Source organism: Onychomys torridus, chromosome 5 (assembly GCF_903995425.1).
Source record: "Onychomys torridus chromosome 5, mOncTor1.1, whole genome shotgun sequence".
In the NCBI taxonomy this organism is placed as follows: domain Eukaryota; kingdom Metazoa; phylum Chordata; class Mammalia; order Rodentia; family Cricetidae; genus Onychomys; species Onychomys torridus.
Window position 1 is genome coordinate 84,372,438 of NC_050447.1, and position 16,127 is coordinate 84,388,564.

General features: G+C 40.7%; 1 protein-coding gene across 6 annotated transcripts in view; it reads right to left on the bottom strand.

Annotated features, from left to right (window-relative positions):
* The window catches only part of Arhgap12 (Rho GTPase activating protein 12), a 111,525-nt gene that overhangs the window by 73,374 nt on the left and 22,024 nt on the right, over positions 1-16,127 (bottom strand). For all 6 annotated transcript variants that reach the window (XM_036187616.1, XM_036187614.1, XM_036187619.1 and 3 more), the window contains 2 exons: positions 14,830-14,866; positions 11,825-12,580 (listed from right to left, as the gene is read on the bottom strand). In XM_036187616.1, coding sequence (XP_036043509.1) covers positions 11,825-12,502 — 678 coding nt within the window. In that variant the 5' untranslated portion in view covers positions 12,503-12,580; positions 14,830-14,866. The remainder of the gene's footprint in view (positions 1-11,824; positions 12,581-14,829; positions 14,867-16,127) is intronic.

Consider the following 16,127-nt stretch of genomic DNA (forward strand, 5'->3'; position numbering starts at 1 on the left):
AGTATTAATGTGCAGTCTGAAGAGGGAATAATCAAATAGCGTTTTTAGTATTTTCTTCATTCATTTTTTTATTGTTCTTTAACTGCATCTCTGAGTTAATGTGAAAGATGGACATTTTAATTCCGTTCAATTGTCTCTATTACCCTTGCTTTGTTCACAGAAAATATTAATGGGGGAGTAAGATGGAAAAAAAAGATACACATATTTCACAAGAATGCTCATGGTTTCTATACAATGAAGGCTGGTTCTATTTACATTGAATCTTACTTGAGTGGTATTTTAGTGAAATCTGAGAGTAAAAAAGTCAATGTTCCTTTGTTGTTATTCATTTGACTGATGTTGGTTTATAGACCAGCCTAAGTGAGATTAAGCAAACCACATGCAAACAACTGTGCCTTCCTCTCTGAATAACATCCTGGAGATGCCATGTTCTGTTTCTGCTTCCTGCTGTAGTCATCTTCATTTACTCTTGGTTTCCTACATCCAAGACTTGGAAAGGAAGTCAGCAACACCAACAAACATAGTAGACCCAAAAGTCCCTGAAAGAAACCCCTGCCCTATCAGGCAGAGACCAAAAAAGAGACATTCTAGCTAAATAAAAGCCTTCGCATATATAACACTCTACTCTAGGAAAAATGCCACAAAGGAAGGGGGGGAAAATCAGCCTCACCTACACTCACCAGGCTCTAACCAAGTACCCCAACCACTGCTGGACTAGTGTCAGAAAGGCAGAGACAGGAACCAGAATAATCAATGCAGGTCAATAGTAAGGCATCTACTCACGCATGCACGCACGTCCAGACTACTTTTCCACTAGAGAGAAGGCCTTGCAGAGAGTAGAACTCTTATTAACACCAGTAGTAATGAAAGTCACATGGCCAAATAAATGGAATACCAAAACCTGACAAGTAGAACTACCTCCTTCACCGTGTAATAATAAGGAACTATCTGCTGTCAGAGTGAGGCAGCTAATCTAAAAGGGCGGGGAATGTCCCTCTCTGACAAAAGTGTTTGCTTAGCATCTGCAAGGCCCTGGGTTTGACACCCAAATCTGCAAAAATAAATATTAAATAAAAAACATTAAAAGAAAATATATACGTGACCACCTGACACACCCAGGAAGACAGACCCTCGACTGAGGAATTGACTCCATCAGATTAACCTGTGGACATGTCTGTATGGTATACTTGAACTGCTAATTGGTGTAGGAGGCTGAAACCACTATGCCATCTCTAGGCAGGGAGGCAGGCCTGGGCTGTATAAGAAGGGTAGCTGAGCAAGCCAGGGAAACAAGCCAGCAAGCCTCATTCTTCTGTGGTTTCTGCTTTAAGCTCCTGCCCTGAGAGCGCCTGTCTTGGCTTCCCCTGATGATGGGCTGTGACCTAAAGCCAAATAAACCCTTTCCTTCCCAAGTTACTTTTGATCATGGTGCTTTATCATAGGAACAAAAAGCTAGCTAGAACAATATGTATATGGAGAGAAATGGAAACAGACACTTTAGAACTGAAAATCATAGAAGCAATACACAGAATGTTCAACATCAGAATGGAGTGATGGAAAGATGAAGAGCCCACTTGAAGTACTTGCTTTCTGTGACAGAACCTAGCTATGCAGCCCAGGCTGACCTCAAGTTCCACATCATTCTAACTATTAACAATAATTAGCCAATCCCATCAACAAAAAGAAAGCAGAAGATAAAACTAAACAGAGCATCAAATACCCATGAAACCGTAATAAGTGATCTAACATTCATTCATAACATCAAAGTCCCAAAAAGAGAAAGCAGGAGTGAGAGAGTGTAGGGCTGAAAAAAAAAAATTGTAGAATGTCAGAAACTTACCAAACGGGATAGGGGGTGGGGAGTATCGAACAAACTACAAACAGGATAAACCCACAAAGATCCACTCTAAAATCACCACAGTCAAACTTAACAAGACAAATATAAAAGCAGTTACAAGAGAAACAGGACTCATTTATAAAAGAAAGTTAAAAAAACAACAACAACAAAAGGCTTCTCATCAAAAACCATAGAAGTCAGAAGGTATGAGTGTTTTTGAAGAGCTGACCCTAAATGAATAATTAAGCTTGCTGTTTCTCTAGGCAAGATAGAAATGGTGAAAGGAAAGATCTGGAAGGCAAAAGAAGAAGAAAGAATTCTGAGTTCACCCCTAGAGCTTCTAGACTATGTTTAGTAGTTGAACAAAACAAACAAACAAACAAACAAAAATACAGTGTAAGGGCTTTTGTGTTTAGGACAGGACAGTTACAACTGGTAGAATAAAAAAATCCAGGGAGCATGAACTCATAAACTAGCAATATGACACCAGCAGAATGACAGCCCATGCCCATGCATGGAGCAAGCACTAAAAACCACAAATGAAAGCATCCAAAAGGGAACTCTGAAAAATGCCCCAAGAAAGCCAGTGTAAGAAGAAACAGAAAACAAAATGTAAAATGGCAAACTTAAGGGTTAGCTAAAACGGCAGACTTAAGGGTTAGCTATCAATAATTACTTAAATTCAACTGTCTGTGCCCTTGAAAGACAAAGATTGGCAGAACAGAGTGAAAAGAAAGAATTTAAAAGGCCTACCTTGGGTTGGGGATTTAGCTCAGTGGTAGAGCGCTTGCCTAGCAAGCCCCAAAGCCCTGGGTTCGGTCCTCAGCTCAAATAAATAAATAGATAGATAGATAGATAGATAGATAGATAGATAAAAGGCCTACCTATATGTTTTTATAAGAGCAGATAAAGTAGATCTCAAGGCAAAGAAAACTGCCAGAAACAGACTATGAATATTTATAAAGACATCAAATGTACAGGAAAGCATAATAATCTGGAAAAGTGTATGTATTGAAGTATGCCACAGGAAATGATGATGAAAATATATGAACCCCCCAGCAGAAAGACTTGAGAAGACAGATCCACCTACCAGCAGGACTCTTCCAGCAAGGAGGCATAAAATCAGCAAGACCAAACTAAAGGGTCTCATCAAAATTATAGACCAACAACAGAATAGACTATTTTAGTGTCTATAGAATATATTCCCAGATCCTTTCCCGGACATTAAACAACTCTCAACAAATTTTTTTTAAAAACTGAATCACAGATTGTTACACAAACACAAAGGCACCAAACCATAAAACCAGTAATACAAAATTAAAAAAAAAAATCTCCAGACACTTGGAAACTAAACAAGATACTTCCCCAAGCATCCCAAGAGCATAAAAGCAAGTCTTGAGAATTTTAAAATGCACTGAATTCAACAATATGAAGACAAAAGACAGCACATTTGCTGGATTTGCATGTTCATATTAGGAAATGGGGAAAGTTTCAAACCAATTAACTAAGCTCCCACCCACTTCAAGAAGCTGGAGTAAAGGAGGAGCTCACCAATGAGAAAGAATCAAAGCTAGGGCAGGCACAATGACGCACACCCTTAATGCCGTCACTCAGGAGGCAGAAGTTCGTGGATCTCTGAATTTGAGGCCAACCTGGTCTACCAAGCAAGTTCCAGGACTGCTGGGGCTGTTACACAGAGAAACACTGTCTCAAAAAAATAAAAACAAAAACAAAGAAAAAACATAGCTAGGCATGGTGAGAAATGCTTTAATTCCAGAAGGATTGGGAGTTCAAGGTCATCTTACTTCACAGTTCAAAGCTAAGTTGGGCTACAAGAAACCTTGCCTCAAAAAACAAGACAAAACAATGAAATCAGTGAAATTTACAGCAGGAAAATAAAATCAATGAAACAAGTACTGCACTACTTGAAAAGGTGGCTAACCTACAAAGCCCTTGAACACCAACAAAGAAAAGTGACAGAAAGAAAAACAAACATGGTGAATAAACTAGAAACATAAATGAAGACACCATACATAGGGAAATGGCAAGAAAGGAACACTGCCAGGGTAAATTTGATAACTTCAATGAAACCTACCAATTCCTTAGGGTCCTAATCTCCCCAAAATAAAATGATAATTTTTAATACCTCAGTAACTATTTTAAGAAATGTTCTTTTTTTTTTTTTCCTATGAAAAGTAACTTAAACCTTCCCCTTGATATTGATTCGCCAAACTAATCAGATTGTGAAGTCAAGTTCCACCAATGGGATGAGTGGCAGGCACCACCTACATCAGGGATAAAAAGATAGAAATCATCTTTTCAAATGTGCTTGCTAGCTAGCCTCAATGGGTTCTGGTGCACCCTTTTTACAAAAAGACACTGCCTTGCCAAGCTACATTTACTGTTCCTATGTTCCCATGTCCCATGCCACCATTATTCTTTGTTTCTAACATTATTAAAGAAAGCAAACATGACACCCAGGACGATTCAAAAGAAAACACTATCAAAACTACACATCCTCTCACTAAATACAAAGAGGGAGTACTTCCCCACTCATTTCATTGATATCCCGATTGAGCAACAGATCACCCACCAAAAAAGCAAACCAACATCTTTTTAGTACAAATGCAAAAGAAAATTTAATAGATGGATTTCAGCAATACATAAGATCATTGGCCCAGTTAGACCCCTCATGTGACCATGGCCAAAAATAGTATTAGCTGGTCAGTATTCAAAAACCAACCAATATACTATACATTAATAAACTAAACAGCAACAAAACCACAAGATGGCTCAGTGGATAAGTTCTTGCCATAAGAAACTGCCTGAATTTGTTTTTTGTTTGTTTGTTTGTTTTCTTTTGGTTTTTCAAGACAGGGTTTCTCTGTGTAGCTTTGCGCCTTTTCCTGGAACTCACTTGGTAGCCCAGGCTGGCCTCGAACTCACAGAGATCCACCAGGCTCTGCCTCCCAAGTGCTGGGATTAAAGGCGTGTGCTGCCACCACCTGGCTCTGCCTGAATTTGATCCTTAGAACAGTGGCAGGAGAAAATCCAGTTGACCTCCACATGCACACCCACACTCAACACACATATTCATTTTAATTTTTTTTTTTTTTACTCATGATCCTATGGACTTCCAATTTTAGTTCTAATTTGCAGAAAATATCAAAGTCATCACTCTCTAAACATCAAGACAAAACCAAGAATCAAACAATTCATGATTGCTGGCATCCATCAGACAACCTCTCATGGCAAATTATTGCCCCAGCATTTGGAAGGGTAAATCCAGAGTTGCAGAGGAGATGCAACTAAACAGAAACTACTAGAGTTATAAACTTGTTGGAACCCCTAAGAGAAGCATGATGAATTAATGGACACACTAGAGGGACCTAGATTCTCTGAGAGACCCTGGACTTTGGTGGGGTTTAGTTCCAAAGCCACCACCAGGTCCCTTCAGTAAAGGTTTAACAAAAACATTTTCATGGCTCTGATAAGAGGAGAAAAGGTAACCCAGTGATCTAAGTCCAGGTAGTCCTGCTAATACAGACAGGGACATGACAAGACACACCTTCAGTAGAATTTATCCAGTCTGGAGAAAATGGTCCCCGTACTCCAAAGCCCTCAGAAGAGGCTCTGGTCTTCCCTAAGGGAAAAAGTAAAACTAAGAGAGAGGAAATTCACAGCCCAATAGCAAACAGTGAAAGACTGAGACTAACCACAGGATTACAGAATACTATGACACTTCCCCCACTGTGGGCTCCAGTGGACCACAGAGAAGATGTCAAGAAGTAAGTACCTAAGCTCTTAGAAGAGACTAGGCACAGTGCCACCACACACTTGTGATCCTAGCATTTGAGAGAGGGAAGCAGGAGGAAGTTAAAGGCCATTCTTGCATGTTTGAGGCCAGTGTGGGCCTCATTGAGACTGTTAAAAAAAAAAAAAAAAAATGAATACCCACAAAAATCCCCAAAGCAACTGAGCCAAATTCACAGATACTTGAATTTCAAGCATCTAGTAATATACAACTACAACAAACATTAAACCAATTTCTGGCCAAATTAACCTAACACCTCACACTATGGGCATATTTAATTCAGTTACTATTACTTGATACATATCTGACTTTCAACCAAATTGCAAGGCATGCTGAAAGGTAACAAAACACAGTAACGAAAGCAAGTAACACAATCAAACTTGGATGTAGTAAAGATGCTAGAATTACCAAGACAGAGAACTTCAGATACTGTTAATACGTTTAATGTTATTAAGGGCAAAGTGGACAATATGCAAAGACAAATGAGTCATAGGAAAAGATTTTTTTAAAATCCCACCAAAGAATCAAAATGCAAGCAAGAAGTTAAAAAACTGTAACAAAAATACCAGATGATTTGATGGTATGAACAGCAGACTGAACATGGCTGGGTAGAATCTGTTTGACAATATCCCAATCCAAGTTTTCCAAACTGGAAATAGGATGAGAACCAAATACCCTACACACAAGCATATCATATTCAAGCTACAAAATCCAAAATGGAAGGAAATCTTGAAGGACAGCAGAGAAAAAAATCTTTATAGAGGAACGAAGACAAGAATTATACTTCTCTAAAAAAGAGAGAAAAGTGTGAAAGAAAAATAACAAAACTAAACAAAAAAAGATTTCTGTATCTAGAAAATTATATATCAACATGAAGCATACTTTCTTTTTAAATTTCATCTTAATTATGTATACGTGTATCTGTGTGTAGGTATGTGCATGTGTGTACAGGTGCCCATGGAGGCCAGAGCTGTCATATCCTCTGAAGCTGGAGATGCAAATGAGTGTGAGCCACCTGCTATCATTCTGGGAACTGAACTCAGATCCTCTGCAAGAGCAATATGCATTCTTACCTATTCAACCATCCTCCAGGCCATAACTTTTCCTTGAGCTAATAAATCTGAAGATTTCAGCCTGAGGGGAGTAAGATGAACAGAAATGGATACTACAAATTGTTGTACAGCCTCAAAGACAATCTCTACCAGGATCTCAGCTAGTTTATTTCTAGGAACTGACAAGCTAATTCTAATACTGACACGGAAGTTAAAGGACCCAGAAAAGATGCAACTCTTAGGGGAAAAAAAAAAAAAAAAAAAGGAAGAAGGCTAACACTTCACAGTTTGAAAAGACAACAAAACAGGAGCACTCAGGACTGTCCCTACAGGTGTAAGTGAATAAATTAACAGGCAGGCACTAAACGTCCTGAAACCATGACACTGTGTCTGAGGTCAACTGATTTTCAACAAGGAGTGCTGAGCTACCTGATGAAGCAGATGTCTTTAAACGAACTGCACAAGAAGGACTAGACACTCACTTTTAAAAGGAAATTAATTGGAGGGCAGACATGATGATGCACACCTGTAATCCCAGCTCTCAGGAGGCAGAGGCAAGCAGATTTCCATGTTTGAGGCTAGCCTGGTCTACAAAACAAGTTCCAGGACAGCCAGGGCTATACAGAGAAACTCTGTTTGGGGGTCAGGGGCAAGTATTAGATGCTTATTTCACACTTTATTTAAAAAGTAACTCAAAAAGATTAAAAAACCTAAACTATAAAACTGTCAGAAGGCGCTGGGCGGTGGTGGCTCACGCCTTTAATCCCAGCACTAGGGAGGCAGAGGTAGGCAGATCTCTGTGAGTTGGAGGCCAGCCTGGGCTACAGAGTTCCAGGACAGCCAGAGAACCTTGTCTTGGAAAACCAAAACAAAAAAAAAAAAAAAAAAAAACTGTCAGAAGGCACAGAGTAAATCTTCACAACCTCAGACTTGGCGATGGATTCTTGTATACAACAACAAAAGTACCAGAACAACACTATTTTCCTGGAGCATCAGCCTGCCAGGAAATCCATGGATTCTGAACTTTGCAAGTCTGCATGCTTATGCAACCAAGTGCTTAAAATATACCCCCACCTTGTGTATGTGTGTACTTAAGAAAATACATGTGAGCGCGCGCGCACACACACACACACACACACACACACACACACACCCTAATGATTCTGTTTCTTCAAATACCTAAAATTGCTATGCTATGAGCTCCCAAACTTAACAAAGCATGACCCACATAGGAAACTGATAAGCTGGAGTTCATGGAAATGAAACACTGGTTCTGAGAAAGAGCCAACCAAAGGGATAAAAAGAAAAGTTACACAAGAGAACAAAATATTTGCAAGCCATCTATTTTTTTGACAGATGACTAGTATTCCTGACTATTAGGAACTTTCAAATTCCCTTTTAAATGGGAAATGGTGAGGGGACTGGGGAGATGGCTCAGTCTGTAAAGGAAGGAGTAATGTCGCAACACAGGAAAAGCAGATTTACACACTTTTACTAAATGGGGAAAATACAAGTAAATCTAAATTCTAGGGAAGATGGCTCAGCAGGTAAAAATGCTGACTACCAGAGTGCCTGATGACTGGAGTTTGAGTCCTTTGAACCCACATAAAAAGCTGGAGGCACCCAAAGTGGTGGTGCACTCATTTAATCCCAGCACTTGGGAGGCAGAGGCAAATCGATCTCTGTGAGTTCGAAGCCAGCCTGGTCTACAGAGTGAGTTTCAGGACAGCCAGGACTGACTACACAGAGAAACCCTGTCTGGAAAAAAGAAACAAAAAGCTGGATGCTGTAGCAGTATCTATTATGCCAGCACACTCCTATGGCAAGATGGGAGGCAGAGACAAGAGAACTCCTCAGATGTTCACAGGTCAGCTAGCCTCGAATACACAGTGCAGTGGCAAACAAAGAGGCCTTGTCTCAAAAACAAGGTGGAAAGCAAAGCACCTGGGGTTGTCCTCTGACTTGCATGTGGGTGCCACACACACACACACACACACACACACACACACACACACATATACACAAATAGAGAGAGACCGATATATATAGATAGATAGATAGATATATACATATATATGTATACACACACACACACACACACACACATATAAAAAACACACTAATAGAAAAGACTTGACAGTGAGTCTGAACATAACACCCTATTTTGCAGAAGCTGGTAGAAAAGTAAAAAGAGCAAATATAAAGAAAGTACACTTTAATAGAACAAGAAATGTTTGCACTGTACCAAGAGAAAGGCAATTGCCAACACAGCTGTTCTTATAGATTTGATGGTGGAAATAACAGTAGAAATGACAATCATAGTGGCAAGTGTGTTTTACTGAGTATCTGTTAACAGACAACCATCAAGGTATTCCTTCACTAATCCTCAAAACCTGTTACTCATATTCCTGTGCAGTCTCCAACAGACAAGAGGAATGAGCTACATCATCAACAGGATACAACAGTAGGATTTCCATGATCAGGAACTGAAGATGGTGGAGCTTCTACCATGCTCCCACTCCTTGACTGCTCATTCAGGGGAAATCTACTTGCTATATTCCAACAGTTGTGAGGATGCTTAACTAGCAACACTGTAAGCAAGACACCATTACAAGTAATTCCTCAGCTTAGCTTAGTTTGCCTAAGATTACAGCCTCAAAGAAAAGACATGTTCTCTGGTTTGTTGCTGTTGTTGTTTAAAGATTTATTTATTTATTATGTATACAGTGTTCTGCCTGTATGTGTCCCTGCAGGCCAGAAGAGGGCACCAGATCTCATTAAAAGTGGTTGTGAGCCACCATGTGGTTGCTGGGAATTGAACTCAGGACCTCTGGAAGATCAGCCAGTGCTCTTAACCACTGAGCCATCTCTCCAGCCCCATTCTCTGTTTTAAGCTGATAAACTTTGTAGTTAATTAAAAGCAGCAACAGATACCTAATGCCCTTATTATGTGCTTCAACATCCCTGTGACTATTACAGGTTAAGGAATTTTCCCCTCAGGGCCAGAGAGGTGGCTGAATTATGATGAGCTCTTGCAGGGGACCCAGGGTTTGGTTCCCAGTGCACACAACCATACATACATAACTCCAGTTCCAGGCAATCTGCCACTTTCTCTTCTGACCTCTGTAGGCACCAGGCACATATGTGGTGCACATACATGCATGAAGGCAAAACACTCACACATAAAATCAATGAAATTTCCTTAGATTTGGGGTGAGCTCAGTGGTAGAGTGTTTGCCTAGCATGCACCAAGGCCCAGGGTTCACCCACAGCATTACAAAATGAGCAAATTTCCCCTATCACACAGCTGGCAAATGCTAAAAAATCAGATTAAAAAGGAAAGCCAGCATTATTGACTACTGCGCAAATGTGCTCCCTATTTCTATACCATGACTCTTTTGTGTGTTGTTTGGGGATTTATTTCCTGCTGTGAAATATAAGGCAAAGTGATCTGATAAGAGCAGAGCAAAGTATAAGTGATTCAGCAAAAAGAAGAAAATGAAAAGATTTGAGACCATTGCCATGGTGAGTTAAGAGCCTGCCAAAGAACTCCTCATAAGACTTTCAAACAGTGCTACAGCACAGAAGAACAGGAGCCATCAACTTCCAGTGCAGGGAACTGAAGACTATCATAACCAAAAGAACACAGGATTGTTTGTGAACACAAATGCAAAATACATCTTTAGCTGTGAAACAGTGGTTGTGACTGGATGGAACAGAAAACACATCTTTCCCAAGGCCTCCAGACTCCATAAAGAACAATGCACACAAAAATTTCAGAAATCCCTCTCTCCATATATATGTATGTATATGCAAACACATACACATATTTTAAAGACAAGGTCTCACTATGTAGTTCTGTCTGGTATGGAACTTGCTATATAGACATCCTGGCTTCAACTCGGATATCTGCCTAGCCTCGTTAAGTGCTAGGATTAAAGGCGTGCCACCACATTCAGCCTCAGCAAATACTACACGTTCTATATCAGAGTATCACACTAAAACTGAAGAGCCCATGGAAGACAATGATAGTGCTACTTCATGCCTTGATCTCAAACACTGGAAGTTTCTCTACAGAACTCTCTCATTTCCTATATCCACTCAAAAATACTCTAAACAGAGTTACAACTTGTAGAACTGGACCATATCTAAGAGCAGCCTAATTAATTGACTTGACCCTAAATAATTTTATTACAAGGGTTAGAAGAGGTTAGCTCAGCAACAGAGTGCTTACCTACTAAGCCCAAGACCTAGAGTTAAGTTCCCAGCATCAAAAAAAAAAAAAAAAAAAAAAAAGGGGAAAAGGAGTTAGAGGGAGGTTCTCTTCACTCTGAACCAAACAAACAAACAAACAAAACAACCCAGAGACAGCACAACTTCAGACCAAAAAGTTACATTTAAATTTATTTTAAACTGGAAATAAAAAATTTACTTTAAAAATCAGAATTGCCAAAATATATGAGGTTTCAATTTCATACATGAGCTTTTAAAATGACTTCATTTGAAAAATAAACCAGCATACACAATCTGAAAAGAAAGCCAGGTAGGGGAAAAAGTAAAAACCAAACCAGGAACACATTTCTTTCCCGGCAGTATTGCGTACCATCAAGGGGAAACACCTAAGACACAAGCAAATGACTGGAAGTAGGGTTACCCACTCTATGCTGCTTGGAATTACAGGGTAGCAAGTCTCGATGACGCAAGTTAGCCACCTATATGCCAGTGGTAGCTTTCCTCATACAGCCATGCAGTACACCTGAGCCCTTGCTAGAAACAAGTCAAAGTGAGTACAACCAGAAAACAGATCTCATTCTCTACCAAAATAAGCATCACCCACCATTAAAGGAAGAGCTTCCTGCCTAATGCACATCAGCAGGGAGAAAAACATTATCATGCTCAAAGTAGCTCCAGCTCCACAGGGATATAAGAATTAGGAATAGCACAGAGGAACCCTCTGAGAATGTCACAAACGATTTCACAGGTTTTTCTCTATTTAAATCGGGACAGAATCCATGTGTTCTGAACACATAAAGACGAACAGCCCATTCTTAACCCTATGGTTTGAACGAAAGTACCATTTTTATTGAGGCGAGCTCGCATTTCACCCGACTTCTCTCTTACCCTCATCTGCTCGGTGGAGCTGCTGCTAAGCTCATCTCCAGACTCGGAATCCTGGTGTGTTCTTTCAGAGCCTTCTCCAGCTGAGTCACAAGACTGCTCCTGAGAAAAGCTAGTCTTCTCTACGTCCAAGAACTCTGGCCCAGGAAAGTGACCAAATAAGCGTGTCCTATTCTGGCTGGAAACTTTGGGAGAATGTGAGTCACTGTTAAATTTTCCGTTATTATGGGTTAGGTCCAGGCTTAGATTGAGAGTCTGGCCTGAATTATAATTGGATCCAAAATTCTGATTGGCATCACGAATAAGACCTGTTCCTTGAACAGATGACGGTGGCTTCCCAAAACTTGAAAGCTCCGGCATTTTGTTCACGTTTTCTGTCGATCTCTGGAGGTGCATGCTCTGTATCGGCTTCACAGAATTATTTGGCAGCCCAGCTGCCTGCTTCACGGGTGGCATCAGCGCTTTGCGGGTGACCTCCTTGACATACTGCGCTGGCACGTAAAATGCTTTGGAACTCTCGTCCCGCCTGACCTGCCACCAGTCGTCATTGGTCTTCTTCACTAAGAGGTACCGCTCCCCTTGTCTGATGACAATCTTCCTGTCCTTGGCTTCATACTCATAATCATATTCCACCTCAATATACACTTGTCCTGCAGCAGTCTTCCCGCTTCTCTCGGCCATTTTTTACTCAGTAAAACTCACTCTCATAACTGATGGTATGCCACATTATGCCTTGTGCCTTGCTTCGTTAATGTAACACTTCAAATGGAGAAAGAAAATAAGAAAAAAATTAACATAATCTAGATTTGATAGTTATAAACATTATACATACCATTGAAAGATCATTACCTTCAAATCTCAAGCGCTATAAAGTAAACATGTCTGAAAGCACATGTATCATCCTACATTTAAGACACTCATTCTAGTTCTTCCGTTATTTATGGTCCAAGAGGGAAGAGTTAAGCACTGCTACACTGGTGTAACCCGTGTCCCACAGATGAGACTGCCAAGTCCTCACCCCAGGACTTTGAAAGGTGATCTTCTCTGGAAATGAGGATCTTTGCCATGAAAGGTAAGACAAGATCACCATGGTGGTGTGAATGAAAATGGCCCTATAGAGGCACATAGGGAGGCACTATTTGAAAGAATTAGGACATATGGCCTTGCTGGAGTAGATATGGCCTTAATGTAAAAAATGTGTCACTGGGGTAGGCTTCGACGTTTCAGATGCTCAAGCCAGGTCCAGTAGCTCACTCTCTCTTCCTGCTGTGTGCCCATCCAGATGAAGAACTCTCAGCTACTTTTCCAGCACCATGTCTGCTTGTGTGCCACCATGCTTCCCACCATGATGATAATGAACTAAACCTCTAAAATGTTAGCCAGTCCCAATAAAATGTTTTCCTTTATAAGAGTTGCCATGGTCAAGGTATCTCTTCACCGCAATAAAAACCCTAAGACAGTCATATTTGATTAGAATGTCCTAAAGTCCCTGTGTCGCTGTCTTTTTGCTATATGGTATGTGTGTTCATATATGTGTGTGTGTATGTGTGTGTGTGTGTATGTATGTATATGTATATGTTTATGTGTGTTTGAGCACCCATGTGTGCATGTCCATGTGGAGGCTCAAAGTATTTCCCTCTATTACTCTCCAGGATATCTTGCTAAACCCAGAGGTTTGGCTAGTTTGACTGGTCAGCTAGCTCTGAGGATTCTGTCTACAGCTCCTATGTGATAGAACTGTAGGCAGGCTGCCACGCCCATCCAGCACTGCCTATGAGCTGGGGATCTGAACTTTAGTCCTCAGACTTGTATAGTAAGCATTTTACCAGATACACCTTTGCCCCAACCCTCCAGCTGTGCCTCCTCTCACATCTTTAAAAAGGAAGGAGACATTTAGAAACAGAGATGTAAGAGTAAGAGGTGGTTCAGTTGGTAGTGTGCCTGAATAGCACACATGAAGGCCTGGAGTCTGCTCAGTACCTGTGGCTCTTCCCAGCACTTCTCACCCCGCCCCCTACCCCCTTAAACTCTAGCCCAGGGGTTAGGCTTCACTTCCCTTCCTCCAGCTTCTCATTCCTATATAAACCTGCCATTTTGGCCATTCAACCTCCTGTTCTTCTCTCTTGGTCTGCTTGCCCTCTCTTCTCTTGCATTCTTGCCCCCTCTGATTCTCTTACGGCCCAGTTCAGTCTGGACCCTTCCAGCTGTCTCTCCCTCATATCTACAATAAAATCCTTCTCCTCAACCATATCTAGGAGTGGTCATGTCCTCATCTTTATTCACATCCTAGGCTACACAGCAAGTTTGTGGTCAGCCTGGATTTATGAGAGACCTGTCTCAAAAAAAAAAAAAAGAAAGAAAGAAAGAAAGAAAAAAAGGAAGGGAGGGAGGGAGGGAGGGAGGGAAAGGAAAAAGCAAAGAAAGAAAGAGAGAGGGAAACAAAACAGAAGCATCAAACAGAAGACAAAGACAGAAAGTGGCAGAGCATCAAGGATTCCCAGCACAAGCAGCTATGATGAAGCAAGGCAGGATCTTCCCTAAAGTCCATAGAGGACAAGCACACTGCAATACCAATACTTGGATACGTGTGGATAAAGGCTCTCATCATGTAGCCCAGGTGGGCCTCATCAAGATCTGCCTGCTTCAGCCTCCCCACTGCAGAGATTAACGTCACTGTTTAAAAACCACCCCTTTACAGTACAGTAGCACAGACCCAAAATTTAAAAAATTTGAAACATTTTGCACATTAACATGGCCCAAGTGGGGAATTCCATGCCTGTTCCCAAGTGATGGGTCACAGCTTGAACACAGATGTAGGTGTTACTGTACACTGTGTGTAGAAACAATCACTCTCCTAAGGACTATCATCTCTAAGATAAAGCCAATAAGCTGAGGTGGTAAGTAAATTGATCACCAACACAATTTCAGCACTTGTGATTTATTTCCAGACAAGCTGCTTGAGTTAATAAATACAGTAACACTGTTTTAAAAAAAAAAATTAAACTTACCTTAGAAGGCTATAAACATCTGGTGTTTCATTTAAACCTATAAAAAAAAATAAAAAGCTTTATTATCTCTAACCAAGATTCCTTAAAGGAGGCTAAGCACATAATGTGTATAATTCTGAAGCATAATTTTGACGACAGTGATAAGGAACATAAGGGAGTATTACATGATTTCTCAGTGCCACACTCCAACAAACCACTGGGGCCACTGAGATCCATGTGGCCACTACCTTCGCTTGTCGCCATTACGATTTCAGCATCCCTTACTTTATTCTGACAAACAGCAATTTTTTTATTTTTGACTTATGATAAACAAATTTGGTAAAATTGCTAAGATAATTGTTTCTCCAAGTTCATGGTATTCTGTGGGCACAGATAATAATATGTGTTTAAAGTTAACACATTTTTCCCACAGATTTTCCACTTACTCTTTACAAAAAAGGAAACAGACATCATGCTTCTTCTTTTCAATCAAGAATTTTAAACCAAATGATCACATCCATCCATCAACAGTGAATACCTAAATAAGACACACCTAAAGTGCAGACTGTCATCTGTACTGTGTGTTTCACCTCACGCAATGGTTACATACAAATCCAGAAGGCAAGGCATTCCATTAGACAATGGAACTAAACTCTTCAAAGAGGGAAGAGACTCCTCAAGATCAGACATTTCTATAAGCAAAACTGTTTGGTTGGAAGTACCTAAAATTTACCAAATCCAAAATCTACTTCCTGCCTCTATACCACCCCTATCCTGTCACATCTGCTCATCACAGTAAAGAGAGCTTCCAACCTTTGAAATGTTCATCTCTGCTTTCATACACGACTGAACATTGGTCACTCTGTGCTGTAATCCCTCACACATTTTTCACATCTTTTCAAAAGTCCATCCCGAGGGCAGCGGAGATGGCTCAGCAATTAAGAGCACCTGCTGCTCTTCCAGAGGACCTGAGTTCAGATCCTAGCACCCACACTCACAGCTATATGGACTCCAAGTCCAGGGGATCCAATGAACTCTTCCGGTTTCCACCATGCCACCCCACCTCCCCCACCCACCCACCCACCCACACATACAGAGAGTTGTAACACACACAGACAGATACAGACACACACACTCACACACATACACACTAATCATTTAAAAAAAAAAAAAAAAAAAACAGCTGGGTGGTGATGGTGCACACTTTTAATCCCAGCACTTGGGAGGCAGAGGCAGGCATATCTCTTGAGTGCGAGGCCAGCCTGGTCTACAGAGTGAGTTCAGGACAGCCAGGACTACATAGAGAAACCCTGTCTGGA